The sequence below is a fragment of the Perissodus microlepis genome, chromosome 12 (genome assembly GCF_051167445.1).
Source record: "Perissodus microlepis isolate ML-2025 ecotype Zambia chromosome 12, ASM5116744v1, whole genome shotgun sequence".
Taxonomy (NCBI): domain Eukaryota; kingdom Metazoa; phylum Chordata; class Actinopteri; order Cichliformes; family Cichlidae; genus Perissodus; species Perissodus microlepis.
The window spans coordinates 1,847,194-1,868,103 of record NC_140472.1 but is presented as its reverse complement, the minus strand read 5'-3'; the positions used below and the strand labels follow the sequence as shown (position 1 = coordinate 1,868,103).

Sequence of the window (20,910 nt, the reverse complement as noted above, 5' to 3'; positions counted from 1 at the left end):
AACTATGAAAAATAATTACATCCTGTTATTCTAATAATTACATCCTGTTATTCTAACTATGGAGGAACTGATTCTAACTATACTGTCTACACAAAAAAGAAAATCTTTATGACTATTTCATGTGTTCTTGCACAAAGCATCACAGAAAAGCCTTTCTGTCACATTCTTACTTCAGTATAAAACCATAGAATTAAATTTATACAGGAAAAGTCTGGGATGCTTCCAGAACTAGCAGAAAGAAAGTGTGCAGGGAGGGCTGGATGACTGCAGGGGATTCCCAGAGCTCAGTCAGTGTGTGGGGGGGCGGCTTGGGAAGGAACAGCTCCTAGCAGTGTTGACTACTCCCCGATATTTCCTCTTACTAGATCTGAGCACAGTTTTTTTCTTATCAGCACTAAGATAGGTTTCATTTGTGTTTGCACATTACTGAGATGCAACTTGATATAATTTAAAACCATTATTCAGTTTTCTGCTTTAATCAAATGTCATATCCTGTCCATTAATTCTCACCTAACAAGGCTTCAGATATTTTTTTCATACTAACTCTTGTCTTGTGTGACCATTGGTACGTGTTTGCAGCAGTGCACCAGCAGGTGGAGCTACAGGGCTGCAGAACATTGCAGGGCTGGTCAGCTGAGCTTCCACAGTTGGGTCTGACCGACTGCCTCGATCTCCTGCCTTTCATCTGCAGGAGCAGCAGAGGTGAGCCTCACAGGCTGCACGCTGCAGTGGTCTGGTACATGATGGGACTTATTTAACCTTCCACCACTTTAAGCCATTTAAATTTGAGCGTTGAAGTCAGGTCAGGGTCACATCTTTCCTGTTTGCATGCAATTTTCAGCTGTGTTGGAAACATTTTGACACATGAGCTGTAAAGATGCTTTGTGAGAGGAGTTGATGCTGTACTCCTTCAAAAAACAAAACAAAACCAATGCCTACCACGATGACCATGAAAATGATCCTCCATGTTTTCTACACTGACTTCCTACACTGTATTCACTTCTAATGAAATCTTCTGACTTCCCATTGCCCCTCCCACCCCCTGCCACCCCTTGCAGATGCTCCTGTTCTCTATAGCTTCATTTTACTTCTCCTGTCAGCAGGAAACAGGAAGTCACAGATCTTTTTCCCCCCAAGTTTCTTCTAAATGTTGATCAAAAGAATTGATCTATGGTAAAAAAAAAAAAAAAAAATGGTATCAAGCAGGGTTACTGGAGTTACAGTCCTCAACTGAGCATTAATAATGAGTAATAAAGTCTCAGTTCTTTGCCTCCTGTAATTAAATCACACTATCTGAGCTTTAAGTAAGGGAGGTCACTTTTGATTTGAGTTTAGTGTTGCACTCTAGGAGGTTGCAGCAGGCCCAGGACTGAGTAATGATCTGTGAGCAGCAGTGCATGCTGCCCTTACTATATATCACCTACATTCATGTCATATTGTTTTTGGCACAGAGCGTTACCTGAAGATGAAGCAGATGAGTGACTCTCAGAGCTCTCAGCCCACTGCTTTCATGAGCCAGCTGATGAAGCTCTCCAACCAGAGCCAGGTACACTTCTACATGCTTTATATGTTTTATAACTGCACTGCATTTTTTTATATCTTTATTTAAATCTAGTAACATACTTTGCATTGAAAAGTATCAGGAGACTGGTTCCAGGGCCCACACTGTGGGTTGAGGTGGACTTTATCTAGCTGGGACCTTTCAACTGCACTAACTCAGGCTCCTTCCGCACCAGAGAGGTGACATTGCATGTAACAATTGCTAGTTTTGGTAGACGAGGATCGGTCCGCCAGGGTCTCTGCCCCTAGCCTCCCCTGGCCCAGAACACATTGCACCCAACCCCTAATGCGCCCCCTGAGGGTGGTGGGTCTACAGGAGGGTGGGCTCATGTCCCTTTTTCAGGCTGTACCCAGACTAATGCCTGGCTACCAGACACACACCCTACCTGGGCCTGGCTCCAGGGCAGGGCCCCGGTAACCCTACCCCAGGCAGGGTGAACAGTTCCCTTGATCTCTGCTCATAGTGGGTTTAAATGACTCTTTGTCTGGTCTCCCCTGGTAGGGAGACGCTACCACAAACCCCTCCACCATGATAAGGGAGCGATTCACGGAGGGGTAACTGCAACATATGAAAATGAAATATTGATAGTGTGTCAGTGATATACAGATCATGCTATCATTAGGAAATCAGATTGTTTTTTCTTTTTGTATGCTTTTGTGCAGTTAGTGTCTCCTGCCAACTACATGAATCTGCATTTTTTTAAATTAAAAATAAATCTGAGATGACGCTGACTAATAACATAACTGTTATTTTTCACCTCCTAAACACATTGTGATTATATTGTTATTGTGCTCTTTATGATAATTGTGACAATAATTGTGTCCAGACTTTTTAAATTTGATTTCTTATTCTTTATCAGGCTTTTACCACTTTCCAACAGGAAAACACCAATAAAAACGCATGAACTCAAATGACCTAATGTCACAGAAAGTTATTAGTAAATATTAATCACACTGTGTCCTCTCCTAGCTGATGCTGCCATCAGGGCTGAGCAGCCTGGCCCAGGCATCTGCCCTGCTTGACGTCTCTGTCCAGGCCCTGGAGGACACCCGGGACGAGGGACTGCAGCCAGCAGACATGATGTCCCTCATACAGCTTCTGTCTCTAACTGCAGACGTCCCCTCACAGTCATTTACCCATGACACTAACTACAGCCAGGACAACATACAGGAGCTCAGCCAGCACTTCATCAGCTTGGCTGACAGCATCATCAGTGAAGAAGACACCTTAAAGTGGCAAGCCATCAAAGAGGTAGTTCACACTGAGTGACTCTGATACTGACTGTGTGTTTTTACCTGCAGTGTCACAATATCAGATGTTTTTACACAACCTCAACGTGTCATTCAGACTGTACCAGAAGTGCTTAGAGTTCCTTGTTTTCCTGCCCTGTGGCAGTCCTGGTCAGGGTGTACCCGGCCTGTCAGCCTGTGATAGCTGGGATAGGCTGCAGCAAGCCCACACTCCAGGATTGGGTGAACAGAAGGAAACTGATGGATAAAGGGTAAATGGACTGATTCTTACATAGTACTTTTTTACTCTACTTGAGTACTCAAAGCTTCATTTACCCTCATTCACAAATAAACACAGTCATCATTCTCTTCAGCATCTTCTGTTTGAACAGCCAGTTCCTCTAAAACCAAAAACTCTTTTTCTCTTTTTGTTATTAGAATAAACGTGAAGGTAGAAGCTGCCCAATGATTACTTTCAGGATTGTTCAGGATACTTTTTCTAGTTTGCCAGAATCAGAATCAGAAAGACTTTATTTATCCCCACGGGCCAATTAAGATACAGCCAGGGAAAATGGGATGTGTGTGGCCCAAACCATAGCCTACGACAGTTATTCTAAACATTAGGGATCATGTTCCATCTCTCAGGGAATTAATGCATATTTTGTTTCCAGATGTGTGCAATATATAACTCTACATCTGACCTGATTACTATTGTACAGTCAGATAGAAGAATGTAGTTGTCAGCCTTAACCCACTCTTCCTTTAAGGATCCGAAGCTCAAGTAGTAGGAATAGATTTTCAAATAAATGGAATAATGGCAGCTTCTAAATGGAAAACAAGTCTTTAAGGGTCATTATTCTTTGTATATGCTGAAGAACTACTGCACATGCTTCTGCTGTAGCAACTGCACAAACTCCTGCTCTCTCTCGCTCAACGTGGCTAAAATGGAGGCAAGGCAGGAAACGTCTGCTTAACTCATCGCTGATTATTCTGTTTGTTTTGATGTTTAGTACACTCTATATTTGGAATTAAACCTTTGCTACATGTATTTAAAGTAACTTGAGTTAAAGTAACTAACAAAATAGTGGGTTCACTGGTGATCTGTAAATTCACCGTGGGAGTGGATTTAAGAGTGTGTGTGGTTCTCTATTCAAGAGCTGATCCTGATAAATTCAAAATACATTTAGAAACAAAAATGAATTCACTGTACTCTTCTGTGATGCACACACAGATTCCATTTATCGAATTCTGTTATTTCCTTTGTTTTTAAGTATTTGAGGTATGAAGTACTAACCTTTAGAAAGCACCAAAACACACAGACGTAACACTTGTATCATCCACAGAAGTCGCATCCCTAAATATAAACAGTTAAATATAGATTTGCAAACCTTTTGTTAAGCCTATTGAAAATGTATTGAATTTTATATGCAATTAACATAAAATTAGTTTCAGGGATATAGTCCTGATGAGTACCTCAGATGATTAAAGGGCTTCAAACTCCCACCCAGGGTGCTCAGCAACGTCTACCCTTGCATCCTGAGTTGGAGCATCACCTCCTGGAAGTAGAAACACATCTGATGGAACCATTTGGTCCTCAGGAAGGTAGTTCATTCAGCTAGTTCAGCCTCCTGAATCTGTAGGACAGACAGCAAACGCTGCACATCTGCAGCCAGGAGGACAGCAGGGGAACCAGCCACCTTAATAACAAGCTGCCATGTGCTTGCTGCCAGGACAGAACGAATGAGGAGGAATGTTTACACTCAAGCCATAACGCTGCTAAATGGCACTGCAACTTAAGCCCCTATGTGCCAAGTGTCCTCGGGCAGGGTACTAACCCGATGCATCCATCAGAGTATAGAAAGGACTCGTGTAAAAAAAAAAGTGCTTATATGAATGAGGCAGCTTTCGTAAAATCTTTGAGTGCTCAGAGTAGAAAAGTGCTATAAAACCCAGTCCGTGTCACATGACCCAATCCCAGGTTCAACGAGGGCCAGCTATCTGCCGAAACCAGTTGGGGATAATGGCAAGAAAGGAGAGTGCTTGTACCTGAAAACTGAAATGTACTAAAGACGTGTAGAAATTGTTCTAGATGTCACTATGCTTTGTTGAATCCCATAACTGTGAAAAAACTATTGGTACACTTTCTATTATTTATGGTCATCATATTATATTTATATTGATGGTCCACGGCCCACGCTTTCAGGACCCAGGCATTACAACCTCACTGCTACGTAAACACCTGTGACTACATTCCCTAATTTGCGAAGCTGCTTTATGCTAAAATAATTTTTTAAACTTTGAGAACTAATTAATTGTACAAGTGGTTCCCTGCCTGCTGCACTTTCCAGAATGAGATAGCTGACTCTTGATTGATCCAGGATTGGTGATGTTTCTTTTCTCCGTCAGATGCTAAATAAAAGATGCTACATGTTAAATTGGCTTTACCCAACCTTTATACATAACCCTGCACAGATATTAAATGACCTAATAGATGTTGAGATTATACCTCACACAAACGTGTCAGAAATTCCATTTGGTGAAGAGAACACTGGTCTAATCACTGCTCAGTATCAAAAGATAGGACGTGTGAGGACCAAGAGAAAGGCTGTTGTCCCACTTACGCTCCAGTGACTGGTTTGGGTAGGAAGGAACGTAGGTGTTATTTTCCTTCAAATCCACCAGAGGACAGTATGCTTCTATGGTCTGTGTTATAAGAGCTCAACATCAGCTTCAGTGATGAAGAACAGAGCTGATAAATTTAAAGTCTGCCTCCAAGTCATTGCTTACTCATCCAGATTTTCCCAAATTTTCTCTAATTATTGAGTAAAAGCATCCATGTAACCCTGTTCACATTCGCTCCACTGTGTTTTCCCTCATCTCTGTCACCAGGCTCTGTTATTTTTTCCTCCTCTGCTTCTGCACTATTGATGTGTATGGATCTGTATAAAGGTTGCCTTATGACAAGTGTTTCTCTCAGCACTTTGCCTCCCTTCCCCCTCAGAACTCGCAGTGCTCCAAGGCCAACTCAACGCAGACTCAATGATGAGCCATTTAAAAAAAACTGTGCATGTGCTCATCCATAAACCTCCCTCTCTTGCTCTGCTCCCAGCTGTCTCCAAGGTTCAGTTCTTCAATGGGCAAATTGAAATCAGAATGCAGGTTTTCAATACAGACAACAGGAAATCTCTGATTGTACGCTGCATTATAGGCCCATCCACTGAGGTGTGTATGTGCCCAGTTCTGCTACAACAGTGTGGGAAACAGTTAAGAGGATAAAAGTACTGTATGAATGGCCATTTTGAGATCTGCCTTCTTCGGTTTGATGACTGCCGTGAGCAGGCCATAGTGGGCACGTGTCACTGCTGCTAACCTGCTCGTGGTCTGTGTTTGAGGTGGTGAACGGCCCCATGGATGTGGTCAAACGCATTGACCACATGGTGACCAGCCTGAGCCCTCGCTTAATGGCAGAGACCAATCACCTAACCATCCGCAGCCCCAACATCAGTGAGTCTATCTCCCTCTCTGACACACACACACACACACACACACACACACACACACACACACACACACACAAACACACACATTAGAATGGCTTAAATGTGAAAATAGAGCAGAGGAATTTGGACACAAAGGTATAACAGATACAGGCTCTGGCTTCATCATCAAGCAGTTTTAGAAAGCTTCTGAAAAAATGCAATTATGTAACAAATGACCTTCAGAAAGATGAGATCTATTCACCAGTGATGACAGAAACACAATAATAGAACATAAAAAGGAGTTTTGTACTGATAATCAAATACACGTTTAACAAAATGCTATACTATGACTAACTGCAGAATGTATCTTAGCTTTAATTTTAAGATTCTGCACCTTTTTTCCAGCGTGTATTCATGAACATGGATCATAAGACACTGTTTAACAAAACTATTGAATTAGCTGTTTAGGAACTACAGCCAGTTCAGTTGACAAGTATCATTTGAACTATAAGGATGGTTTTTAATGAAATCCACTGTTATTATTCAGACACTTATGGATTAAACTGTATCCAAACGATGTTTAAACTGATCTGTTAGACACTTCCTTATTGCACTGCTCAAATGGTAAAATCTGCCATTGTCCTGTGGATTTTGATGTCCTCAGTGCAAATATGACAATTAAAGCTGATTGGCTACTGCTTTAACAACTTCTCCACAAACAAATAATGCACACCTGTGTACCTGTGTTTATTTTAATGTTAAGTATATGCCTTCTCGTCTGCTGATGGACACTTTGTATAGTAATTTTTCACCTTTCTTCACTATGTGACACTAACTTAATATGACACAATATCGGAGGAAACAGAGCAGGGCTATTCCACCTGAAATCACAAAACAGTTGAACTTATTTAGAGCCCAGCCTGCCCGGTCAAGTCAACATACTTGGTGTCTAGGTGGGATGTTCTAACACTGAGAAGTTTCAGTTGCATTTCCATTACCCAGAATATTATGACGTGTAGATATGTTGGGTGTATCACTTGGCTGCATGTCTGTCTATGGATGTATCTGTATTCATATAGATATTTAATTTATATTCTGTCTTTCTCCATTAAAATAACATTACCAAAAAATGCAAAGTTAAAAATTCATCATGGAGTCAAATCACTATTGGCCCGCTGTAAAGCAACACCATCAAAACAAAGTCTTACAGTAAGTCCAAAGACAAGGATCAAGGATGAGACTGGATTAAGTCCCATACAGAGAAGCCTCCAACAATCAGATGACCCCCCCCCCATGAACAAGCACTGGCTGACAATGGAAAAGAAGAATATGAGGAATCACTGCAGAGTGACATCATTTTAACACTCTCAGCCTGTTACAGCCTGTTCTTTGCTGTCATCTACTATCATCAGATCACAACAATCTCCTCAAGACGCTTTATATTGTAAGGTCGCTTTATATTAACGACCCTATGAAAATACAGAGAAAACCCCAACAATCAGGTGAAAAACAAGAAGAAAGAACTGGGGGGCAGCCATCTGCCACGATTGGTTTGGGATGAGGAGAAAGAGCAGGACAGAACACAGACTGTTAAAGAGAGCCAGGGATTAATTATAACAAACAATTGAATGCAAAGTGGTGGATAAACACAGAGAGGTAGTGAAAAGAGGTGAGTGAAGGAGAAACACTCGGTGCATCATGGGAAGCCGACAGCAGCCTAGGCTTATTGCACCATCACTAAGGAAGTATTCAAGGTCACCTGATCCAGGCATAACTATAAGCTTTTTTTTTTTGCTTTTTTTTTTTTTTTTTTAAAGGAAAATTTAAAGCCTAATCTTAAACGTAGAAAGATGGTCTGTTTCCTGAATCCAGATTGGGAATTGGTTCTACAAGACAGGGGTCCTGACAGCTGATGGCATGACAGCTGTTTCCTGTTCTCCTTTTAAAAACCCAGGAACCACAAATAGGATGCAGCCTGAGGGGGAAGTGCTCTATTGGGGCGATAAGGTACTATGAGGTGTTTAAGATGTGATGGGACATGATTATTCAAGACTTTGTATGTGAGGAGAAGAAATAAATTCAATTCTTCATTTGATTTAACCAACTGGGGAATAAACAGTGATGGAGACATGACAGACTGGGAAGAAAAAGGACAAAGCACAGATCAGACAGATGGAGGCAGGACACAGAGACGAGACAAAGACAGACTGGACATGAAAAATGGAACAGAGATGAAAGCAAACAAGAACCAAAACTAGAAACATAAGTAACAAAACGCAGATGCTCTCAGACTGAGTTCAGTTCCAAAGAATCAATAACAAACACTGCGTGCGGTCTGGATCTTGGGATAAAATAACATAGTATTTTTTTAATATATACTGACTGGATGAACACATGAATGCAGCATTGGTAGTAGCAATTAAAAACACGATGGAAAAACAATAAGCATGTAAACAATGCTCACTCTTAGCCTTTAAAAATAAAACATGGAGAAAATAAAAAATAAAATATGAGAGTAAAGTCCAAACTTCATTGAGCCAAATGTAAACATGGTCACTAACAAATTCTCTGAACTTTATTAGCCACACCATAAGGCAGCTGACCCCCAACCCAACAATCATATGACCCCCCCAGTTTTTCCCTGTATGTATTATTGTAGGGTCTACCTCACAATATAAAGCACCTCAAGGCACCTGTTGTGAGTTGGTGTAATTAATTGAATTGAATTGTAATTGAATTATAGAGAGTCTGAGACAAAACTACAAGACAACAAAACCTCACAACACAAGGTCGTGTTCAATTTTCAAGTTCTGGTGGAAAAATTATTAAGAAAATGGCAACTGTGTAGCTTCTGGGTGACATCTTTAGTTTGAACTTATCACTAATAATAACATTAATAATAACATAATATTTAATCTGAAAGTCACTGATAATAAAAGCAAAAGGCCGCAAATGTGATCTCCCACTCACAGATATGTAATAATTACAATCTAATATTCTGGTCTCATTTCTTTGTCTGGTTTGTTTTATCTGCTTTCAGGACTTTTTTAAATATCTGATGATGTTTGAGTTATGTAAAAATACAAAATTTTAAAACTTATAAAGCTTGAAGCACCTCTGCAACAAGAAACTGTCTATTTATTCATATATTTATTAGATTAAAGTCCTGGTTTGGTGCAGTATAGAAATAATGTTGCTACGGAAGATATTCTATCTTAGCTGAGGTAGCAAAGGTACAGACATTTTTGTATTTATGTAGAAGTACAGATACTTGAGTTAAAAAATACTCCAGTAAAAGTTGCAGTACTGATTCTACTTCTTTACTCAAGTAAAAGTGAAAAGGTACAGTCTCTGAAATGTACTCAAAGTAAGAAAGCAAAACGTAGCTCCTTGAAGGACATCCATTATTATTCACAGGGAGAATGACTAATATTTTATTATAAGATTATACTATATGTTATATTATATTAATGTATTAACTGCACACAAACAGTTTGTGTGTTTGCTGGTGTTTGTTGGGCTGGGGGAAAATGTGTCCAAATGTTACGTTGTGTAGAAACATCACTCATGTTTGTTCCTCTAGAAGCTCGACTACAACATATGGACACATGCACTCGGTCCGGCCCAGTTTTACCTGCTAAGTATAAACGCTATAAATGATACTGCTGAGCCTGAAGTAACGGGCCTGTTTTGAAAATGTAAGGAGTAGAAAGTACAGATATGTGTTAAAAATGTTGGGAGTAAAAGTAAAAAGTTGTCAGAAAAAATAATATTCATGTAAAGTACAGATAACTGAAAGTTCTGCTGACATGCAGTAACAAAGTATTTGTACTTCATTACTTCCCACCTCTGTATCTTAGCTTTCTGCTAAGATGTTTTCAGTCCTCTTTGTAATTCACATTATTGTCATTGTTTTGAGACTTTGGTTTAAACCTGCTACTGAAAAAGTGTAAACATGTGTTACTAAATGAATATAAAACGAGTTGTAATATGTAATAAAAGCATTAAAATGATGAATAATGTATCTAAACCTTTTTAATCCTGTTCGTAGAATTGGTGGTGCAGCAGCAGAAGCTGCAGGAAGTATCCAGAGGATCGAGTTTCTGTGGACCTGAAACAGAGAAGCCAACCATCCTAGACTGTATTTCAGTCCCACATCAGAAGATGCAGGATCTCCATAACAATGGTCGGAGATTGCTACAAAAACCATCTTCCCTCTCTTGCTCTTCAAGCAAGCAAAAACAAAACATATTCTTTTTCTTGGTTCAACCTGACAAACCTTTGCCATCGTATTTTATCACATGTGCAGGTTTCCATAAGCTCACGCTGGTCAACATGTGGTACGGCTCTCTGCGGCCTTTTTTCAATCCTGAGAAGAACATCACCATGGAGCCCACCGTCACTGATGGCAGCCAAAGGTAAACGTTTAACCCATTGTCATGTGTTATCCATAAAGTTGTGACTGTGATGTAAAAAAGATGGGACTTTTCAGCAAACATTGACATTTGATAAAATGAAAATTTCAATATAATTTACAGCCCTGCAGTTTATGTTCACGTATTATTCTGGAGTTATGTGAGAGAAGTAACTCCCAGGGCAAAAGGCTTTAAAACCTTATTTGTTTTAATAATTCTTTTAGATGAATTTCAACTGGGTATTTGGTGCATGTAGTTTTTAATGAAATTGCAGTTAATTTAGACCATGTTTCAAAGTAACTGTCCCAATAAGCACCTGGATCATTTATTCCCATTTAACACTCTGCATATCACTGGGTTGCATTAGCTGTTTATAGCCAACAGTCTGTATTGTTGATCATTTTTGGATAAAGTTTCAAAGAAAATACATTACTTTCTCTTATATTTTGATTAGTGTGAAGATTTAAGACAAAATCTAAGACTTTAGACAATATGCCACATATTTTGTTGATGACTTACGGCTCACACAGTGAGCCGCAGCACTCTTCACTATGAGAATGCCTGGTCTAGATGCATTTCAGCATGACCTGCTTCTTAATTTCAATCTAATATTATGATTCTTGCTAAAGTCCAATTTAATGATTTGAAAGCTTTATACTGACTAGGAGCTGAAGAATAGCCATCGTGGCTCATCAAATATCAGCTTATAAACTGTATAATTTGTTCAGCTGAATAAAGAAGTAAAGCTCAGAACAGCAGCAGCAGGTCAGCTAACCTGTGACTCATTAGTAGTTGAGGCATTTCCCCATGTTGCCCACAACACCAGTATACAGTATCTCCACCTCCCATGCTTGAAAACCACCAAATTACAATCAGTTATTACTCAACGTTTTAGCTTTATCTGTCAAAATGAAAAATTACAGCTGTATATTTATGTAAACTTTTTCATGAAAACTAAAAATACAGTTATTGGCTTCAGAGTGAGAAGCTGGAGAAACCAGTGAACTTGTGCATTGTAAAATTTCTCTGTTTATTTCAGTACAGAAATGGTTATAGCTTAGTCAGTTAGCTTTTTGCTGAGGTTGTAAATGACTATTTTCCTGTTTTAATAATAAACCAAATACTTTTTTAATGTTGGGAACCAAGACATCAAGGAATTTCAAAGTAATACGGGATACACTAATCCAGTGTGCTGTAGACATTTGAATGCTCTAGTTGAAAAAAGAAAACCTGGCTGGTATTACATTATTATATAAAAAATGTATTGCTAGACTGCATCAAGTTTTTTTCACCTTATAACCTATTTTTTTTATTTTAAGAATTTCACACTGTACACAGATGTAAAAATAATTACATCCCTTACAAAAGTACACCATTTATCTTGATTCAAGTTTGATTAAAATAATATTAAAACACTGGTTCATTTATTATTATAATATAAAAATAGAGAGAACATGCACACACACACGCACACACACACACACACACACACACATAGACAGACAGACAGACAGACAGACAGACAGACAGATAGATAGATAGATAGATTCTTCAAAACAGCCGCCCTTTGCTTTGATTACTGCTTTGCTCACTCTTGACATTCTTGATGAGCTTCATGAGGTCGTCATCTGTAATGTTTTCCAAAAGTCTTGAAGGACTCAAATTCGATTCTTGGTCAAATAACACTTACACGTCCTGTTTGGGGTCACTGACCTTTTCAAAAATAAATGATGGTCCAACTAAACGCAAACCAGGATGGCATGTTGCTGCAAGATTTTGTGTTAGCCATGCTGGCTCAGTGTGTGTTCATAACATCATAACAACAATCCTCCTCCTCCATGCTTCATGATGGGAGCCATGCATGTAGAGACCATCCATTTACTGTTTCTGCGTCGCACGAAGACACAGCAGGTGAACTACTGTCCAGGAGGAGACAACAAATTAATGATGACTCAGAATTGTTTAGAATAACGGTAAACTTGCTGTTTTCTTTGAAATTTATATACCTCACATCCATAGCCAATTTAGAATCAGCAATTAACCTAACATGCATATGAACCCACACAGGCACAGGGAGATGCAAACTCCATGCAGAGAGGTCCCAGCTGACTGGGCAATTCAATCAAATAGCCTCTTTTCTCTGAGGCAACGTGCTAAATACTGAATAATTATGTTCTAGTCAAATCTACTATTTTATAATAAAGGTGATTAATTTCTGACTTCTCAGAGAAGCCCGGTGTGCTGGCTCAAATTTGGGTAAAAATGTGAATTCAGATCAATGAATTCAGTAATTTTTAAACAAACAGATGGCTCAACATCAAGTTTTATTGAATGGTACCCTCAAAACATGGACTCAGCATTAACAGTACTGAGGAAACCCCAGAATCCTGCACAGCAAATCCAGCATGTCCAAATTAACACTGTCAGATTTGATTTCAACACTATTAAAGTGTCTATATGGGTCCACACCAGAGAGTGTTAATTTAACTCTTTTTGGAGAGTTGGTACGTTAACTCTGATTTAGTGTTAAACACCAAATCTGTCTGGAGTTGATAATTTAACACTTGGTGTTAAGAGTTTATATATTAACTCTCAAAGAGTATTTTAGTTTAACTACGTAAGAGTTATCAAAGGAGCTTGTAAAGAAAAGCGTCTGGACTTCTTTAAGTTACTTGAAGACGTTTCACCTCTCATCCGAGAAGCTTCTTCAGTTCTAAGGTCAAATGGTGGAGAGTCCCAGATATAAACCTAGTGGGAGTTTCCCCCCACAGAGGGACAAAAGGACCCCCTGATGATCCTCTAATCGCCTGAGCCAAGGTGTGAAACTGGGTGTGGGTCCCAATCAGCCAGAGTTTCGGGTGTGTTCATTGTGAAACCTGGCCCCACCTTATCATGCGAATTCCTGAGGTCAGATGGCCCAGGATGTGAGTGGGCGTTAAGGCGTCTGGGAAGGGATCTCAAAACTGGATTATAGATGGCAGAGAGTTGGTGTCGTAAACCCCCGCCTCTGTTCAAAGATGGTCGCTCACAGTGGACATAGATGCTTCTTTCACTCCTCTTTCAAACCATCTGTCCTCTCTGTCCAAAATGTGAACATTGGCATCCTCGAAAGAGTGTCCTTTATCCTTAAGATGCAGATGGACTGCTGAGTCTTGTCCTGTGGAGGTGGCTCTTCTGTGTTGTGCCATGCGCTTGTGAAGTGGCTGTTTGGTCTCTCCAATGTAGAGGTCTGGGCATTCCTCGCTGCACTGTACAGCATACACCACATTGTTAAGTCTGTGTTTTGGCGTTTTGTCTTTCGGGTGAACCAGTTTTTGTCTGAGCGTGTTGCTGGGTCTGAAATGCACCGGGATGTCATGCTTGGAGAAAACTCTCCTAAGTGACCTTAGAACTGAAGAAGCTTCTCGGATGAGAGGTGAAACGTCTTCAAGTAACTTAAAGAAGTCCAGACGCTTTTCTTTACAAGCTCCTTTGACTACGATGACCTGGATGACTGAGAACCTTCACAGACATACGTAAGAGTTATCTTCTAATTAATTCTAAAAAGCGGGAATTTTATTGTTCTGAACTTCTAGAAATTTCTTTTGGAGATAAACATTTACTAAAAAGACGCAATGGTTTTTGAAAAACATTTATTCTGAACTGTGCACCACAATTTCAAAACATTTTCTGAAAGATGTAACAGTGTACATGTTCTCACTTTCATTAGAATTTTGCTTATCAAAAGGTCTGACATAGGTGAGCTGGTAAATGCAAATAACAGCATTCTCATCACTTATTTCTTCAATACAATATGCATGTCCTTCATTCATCACTTTGTGGAACTTCAACGCACTTCTGCTCTCCCCCATATTCCATCTTCACAAGCATATCCTACGTGGAGATTGAATAAAAATTAGTTGACACTAATTAATGGCACAAATAATCCTGTAATCAATTGCAGCACAGTAAAAAGAAAGAATCCTTTTTGAGCCATTACTTGTGTAAAGTATTTTCCCAAAAGACAAGGACACAGGCAACAGGTAATACTGAACTAAATGTAAAACCTCAACCTTTTTCATTTTTACCTAAACCGTGTGCACAAAACTCTGGAGGGATCTAAATGCTAACGTAGAACCCAGTCAGAACGTCTGCTACTGCTTCACATTCTAGACATTGTTGGCCGCAAACAATACCTTTCAGCTAGCTAAAGCAGAATATTATGCTATCACCGAGCAACATGGCTAATGCCTTCCACACAGCTTTGTCTCACCTCCAAAGAGCCACAGAAGTAAAAGCTAATAATAATAATTGAAACAATCTTTGAAAAAATGACTTACCAAGCATGGTAAACAACTCAAATATGTAGAGCAAAATGTTCTGAAACGGCTTCACTTCAGCTTCGATTGGAGCCTGTGGTGCTGGGGGCGGAGTCTGTGAATTTACTCTATTGGTGTCATAGCCCCTGTAGGAGTTCAGAGTTAAGAGGTCAAGAGTTAATGTTTCCATTGTAACACCTCCAGATTTGACATAGAAACACTCATTTTTAACACTCGATTTTAACTACTATCATTTTACACCTCAGAGTTACATTAAAAGAATGTGACTCTACTTAGAGTAAAATTAACTCTACTTTTGCAAGAAGACTACTAACACCAAAACATTTAACACTTTTGAATTTGCTGTGTGGCTTTTGAAGTTGAGTTACAAAGAAAAAGGCGTAGTTGAAACTGTCCAGTAGGCTCACTCTCATAAGCAATTCACTCTTAGTTTGAGGCTTATTACTCACGTGTGTTAAGTATAATAATAACTTCATGGAGAAAATCTGTGTGATACTTTACATTCCAAAAAGTTTAGGGAGTACATTCATTTTTTGTCATGGGCTGGGTCTGTGACCCATAGGGATGGGTATTGATAAGATTTTCACGATTCCGATTCCAGTTTCGATTCTGTTTAACGATTCGATTCTTTATCGATTCTCTTATCGATTCTTTTTAAAAAAGGAGAACACTAAGGTCGATTAGCTTAGAACTTTGTTTTATATCTTCTCTTTGAACAAGATAGAAATTTAGCAGTAACATGGCCTTACAAACCCAACAGTGAGATCTTAAGAGATCCAGCCTATGGCTCTTCAATGGGGTGTCACAGGGTCCCCAGGAAAAAAAATAGTAAATGTAAAATAATAAAATAAATATTCTTCTGTAGCAATAACAAAGTATAACATAAATTATTCTGTAGCAATTACACAAGAATATCCAGTAATGTCCCTGCCTACAATTAAACACATTCACTTACCGAAAATCGGGGCATCTGCTGTGGCAAATAGGTGCAAGCCTTTGACCACAAACTTAGTCACTGCTCGGTGACATTCGTCTATCCTGGCCTGAAAGGAGACGCTACCGGTAAACTGCAGCGAGAACTGCCAGCATCTGAGCCAGACTCTGTCTCTCTCATCATGGTCACTAAATGCACAGTAATGGCAGGTTTTGTAATAAGGCAGATCGCGCTAACATAATATGCACTGTTAGTTGATTATTTACCTGCCGCATTAACGGGAGAGGACGTGCAAACGTTACCGCTGCTGCTGGGTTGAGATTCACGAGTCCGGAGCGGAATTAAAAACACGACATTCATTTAAGGTTATCGCGTGTTTTGTGAGCAAATGCTTTTGCATATTCGTAGTGTTTCCTCCCTTAAATGAAATATCTACTTTGCAAGTATAGCAAGTTGCCCTGTTGTCATCCGTTCTCGTAAAGTATAACCAAACTTTTGAGCGTTTGAGCCGCCGTGTTTCCTGCCAGGTAAATGACGCTCCGCAACGTGGTGACGTCATTCGGGGCGACTGGAATCGAGAAGGGAATCATTTGCAAAAATGGCAAACAATTCCAAGGAACTGAGACAGTGGAAACCGGTTCTCAACAAGAACCGGTTTTCGATACCCATCCCTAGTGACCCAGTGTTTGAGTTTTTATATATTTTGGTATTCATTTGTGCCCTAGTTTAGTTCATCTAGTTAATTTCGAGGTTGCTGTTTAGTCCTTTGTTTCTTAGTTGTTTATGTCATCTCCTCCTGTATTCAGTCTCCCTGGTTCGTGCGTCTACCTGTCATGCGTCATGTCTGTGTGGTTGTGTTCAGTTCAGGTCACGTCTAATCCCCATGTTTCCTGTTTTACTTTGAAAGTCTGTGTCTAATGTCAGTGGGTGTAGTTTCACTTTCCCTGTCCTGTCATTAGGTTCATGTGTATCAGCTGTTCCCCCTCATGTGTTTCCACTTCCCTTGATCATCCCTTATGTGTATTTAGTCTCTGTGTTTCATTCAGTCTGTGTCGCGTCGTCTGTGTTCCCACCCTCCATGTTTTCACGGCCAGTCTTTGCAGTCATCGTCATAGTTCGCTGAGTCTCCATAATTTATCACAGTATTAGTTTCCCAGTGTAGTTATAGTTTAGTTTAGTCACGGTATTTCTGCGTTGTTTGAACTCTATGTCATCAGCCATAATAAAGGCTCGCTTTCAGTTTAAGTTCACTCAGTCAAAAGTTTGGACATATTTTCTCATTTATTGTTTTTTCTTTATTTGTATTACTTTCTACATTGTAGATACATACCAAAGACATCAACTATATGAAGCAAGATATATGGAATTATGTAGCAAAGAAACAATTGATGAATAACTCTAAATATGTCTTATATTTTAGATTTCTGAAAGTAGCCGCCCTTTGCTTTGTTGACAGCGGTACAAACCCTCGGCCTTCTCTCAATGAGCTTCATGACGTAGTCACCTGAACTCGGTTTCACTTCACAGGTGTGCCTTGTGAGGGTTTAGTTGTTGCCTTCTTAATGGAGCTGGGATCATCAGTTGTGTTGTATAGAAGTCAGGTTGGTGCACAGCTGACAGCTCTATTTGACAACTGTTAGAATTCATATTATGGCAAGAACCACTCAGCTACGTAAAAAAAGGACAGTCCATCATCACTTTAAGAACTGAAGGTCAGTCAGTCGAAAAATTGCTAAAACTTTGAATATGTCCCCAAGTGCAGTCGCAAAAACCATCAAGCACTATGACAAAACTGGCTCACATGAGGACCGCTGCAGGAAAGGAAGACCCAGAGTCCCTCTGCTGCTGAGGATACATTCTTCCGAGTCACCAGCCTCAGAAATCGCAAGTTAACGGCACCTCAGATAGATGTCACACAGAGTTCCAGTAGCCACATCTCTACATCAGCTGTTCAGAGCAGACTGTGTGAATCAGGCCTTTATGGTCAAATAGCTGCTGAGAAACCACGACTAAGGAAAAGCAACAAGCAGAAGAGATTTGTTTGGGCCAAGAAACACAAGGAATGGACATTAGACCTGTGGACATCTGTGCTTTGGTCTGATGAGTCCAAATTTGAGCTCTTTGGTTGCACCTGCTATGACTTTGTGTGACACAGAAACAGTAAATGGATGGTCTCTACATGTATGGCTACCATCATGAAGCATGGAGGAGGAGGAATGTTGTTATGATGGTGCTTTGCTGGTGACACTGTTGACACACTGTGCCTTCAACATTGAAGGCACACTGAACCATCATAGCTACCACAGCATCCTGACCAAGAAGAAGAGTGATGGAGTGCTGCGCCACATAGCCTGGCCGCCACAGTCACCAGACCTAATTCCAGTGGAGATGGTATGAGATGGACCGCAGAGTGAAGGCAAAAGGGCCAACAGGTGCTCAGCATCTCTGGGAACTCCTTCAAGACTGTTGAAAACCATTTCAGGTGACGACCTCATGAAGCTCATGGAGAGAACGCCAAGAGTGTGCAAAGCAGTAGGCAAAGCAACAGGGCGGCTATTTTGAAGAATCTAAAATATAAAACACGTTTTTTCATGTTATTTCACACTTTTTGTTTAATACATACATATGTGTTCATTCATAGTTTTGATGCCTTCAGTTAGAATCTAAAATGTAAATAGTCATGATAGTCAAAAACAGAAAAAACATAATATTAAAAGGTGTAGCTCTCTCTTTATAGTTAACAACACCAGAAAAGGCTCCAAAAAAGAGTCCTTATCTGCTTAAATGCATTGCAAAATAGCAGAAAATCTGTATGAAATAATCTGTATAATAATATATAATACACTTTTATTTTAAACATGCGCTGCATTCAGAAGCATTTCAACAGTAACATTCCCAGAGTAACTGACAGAACATGGCAGCATTTCTAAATGGTAAATGGCCTGTATTTGTATAGCACTTTACTCGTCCCTAAGGACCCCAAAGCGCTTTACACATCCACCCATTCACGCACACATTCACACACTGGTGATGGCAGCTACATTGTAGCCACAGCCATCCTGGGGCGCACTGACAGAGGTGAGGCTGCCAGACACTGGCGCCATCAGGCCCTCTGACCACCACCAGTAGGCAACGGGTGAAGTGTCTTGCCCAAGGACACAACGATCGAGACTGTCGGAGCCGGGGCTCGAGCCGGCAACCTTCCGATTACAAGGCGAACTGCCAACTCTTGAGCCACGATCGCCCAACATTTCTACATACTGTACTGTTGAAATTTCATCCTCAGGTTATTTAATTCAGGTTTTTTTGTACAGCACCAAATCACAACAACAGTAGATTTATCTTGTAAGGTAAAGACCTTACAAAGGTACAAAGATTCATCAGTATTTGTTTCAGATAAAAGGTTTTGGTGCCTGTTCTTTATGCTTGGTTCTACCTTGTGTGCTTTCACTGTGAGAATTCACAATCTTTTGTGCCAAACCAGGTATTTAGGCACCATCTTGGGTTCTTCAGTCATTTCTACCACAGTACTGGGAGATGACCAACCAGTTAGCATGGCAGTTCGCTTCCAGCTCCAACATAGAGTACAGGTTAACAAAATCTCTCTATTTTCTCCTAACTGTACATGTCTACCATTTTTTATAACTATATTCATATTTATCATATGTTCTACATTTGCGACAGAATCCAGATGGTACTGTGTATGATCCCGTGTGTGCCTTCTGGGATTTTAATCTAACGTAAGTAAAAATACACTTTTTTTAAGGATTTGTATTTTGAATTTCTTTAAATTCCCCATAAAACCAGAATAAATGTAATTTTTTCATCAAAAATAGGGATGTACATATGTAAATTGTGTTTGTTGAATAAATTGTGTCTTATTAGCCCAGACGCTGGTGGGTGGTGGAATACCAAGGGCTGTGAAATAGTGTCCAAGCAGTATGGATATACTGTGTGCTACTGCAACCACACCACCAACTTTGCATTACTGCTGCAGATGTATGAAGCCCAGGTAATATTCCTCTACTCAGCTATCACGGCTGTGGTACTCTGGATTTTATTTGTGCTTTCATCTTCACTATGAGCTATTAATACAACATTTGCTCTGTGTGTGTGTGTGTGTGTGTGTGTGTGTGTGTCTGTAAATGTGTGTTACTGTGTCAGAGGAGCCCAGAGAATGAAAAAGCTCTGCAGGTGCTGACGTTCATTGGCTGTGGAGTGTCTCTGTGTGGCCTCCTCTTCACCTTCATCCTCTTCATCTCCGTGGGGTGAGTCACAAACGTCACAGAGTGCACTCTGTAAAGCATCAAGGGTGAAAAGCATTTCATATAACCCTGCTAGATTCCCATCAATAAATGGAGCGGAAAAAAGCAGAACATTGTCCTCTGTAGATGTGTGAACAGCGTCGCAGTAAAACTTTTTTAATCCTGAGAACTGCTGTAAGAGCTTTGCTCACATATTTTTACTGCGTGTCCTTGCGTGTGTGTTTGTACAGTGTCCCTAAATCAGACCGCACAACTGTCCATAAGAACCTTATAGTTGCTCTGGGAGTGGCTGAGCTGCTGTTGATGTGCAGCAGTTGGGCTTCTGAAAATGAGGTGAGTCTTTGCATATAATTGAACACATCAAGTGTTTTAAAAATAAAAATACATGAAATTAAATCAAGCAATTTCTAAATCCTGAGAACTTTGTAACTTTATGTTCTTAATATTTGCTGGCAAACCCAGCTGGGGTTTAAGGTAGAGCAAATTAATATCCCCCATTTAAAAACAAAGAAAAATCCTGTTTGGACACCCAAGTGGAAAATATCTGAATTTTTATAGGTCATTTAGAGCGAGATCAGCATCAGTGTTGATCCTAATCCTACGCTATCAGAATGTGGATTTTGTAAAAAGCTTTTTGCTCTTAATAAATTGATAATTTATTATTGATTGTTTATTGATAATTTAAGTGTGAAGAATATGCAAATAACT

General features: G+C 39.9%; 1 protein-coding gene across 3 annotated transcripts in view; it reads left to right on the top strand.

Annotated features, from left to right (window-relative positions):
- Positions 1 to 20,910, top strand: part of adgrd2 (adhesion G protein-coupled receptor D2) — a 54,843-nt gene that overhangs the window by 2,617 nt on the left and 31,316 nt on the right. For all 3 annotated transcript variants that reach the window (XM_084945425.1, XM_084945426.1, XM_084945424.1), the window contains 11 exons: positions 580 to 702; positions 1,452 to 1,546; positions 2,531 to 2,812; positions 6,183 to 6,294; positions 10,321 to 10,455; positions 10,579 to 10,687; positions 19,422 to 19,527; positions 19,622 to 19,677; positions 19,823 to 19,949; positions 20,102 to 20,205; positions 20,433 to 20,535. In XM_084945425.1, the coding sequence (XP_084801551.1) occupies positions 580 to 702; positions 1,452 to 1,546; positions 2,531 to 2,812; positions 6,183 to 6,294; positions 10,321 to 10,455; positions 10,579 to 10,687; positions 19,422 to 19,527; positions 19,622 to 19,677; positions 19,823 to 19,949; positions 20,102 to 20,205; positions 20,433 to 20,535 (1,352 nt within the window). The remainder of the gene's footprint in view (positions 1 to 579; positions 703 to 1,451; positions 1,547 to 2,530; positions 2,813 to 6,182; positions 6,295 to 10,320; positions 10,456 to 10,578; positions 10,688 to 19,421; positions 19,528 to 19,621; positions 19,678 to 19,822; positions 19,950 to 20,101; positions 20,206 to 20,432; positions 20,536 to 20,910) is intronic.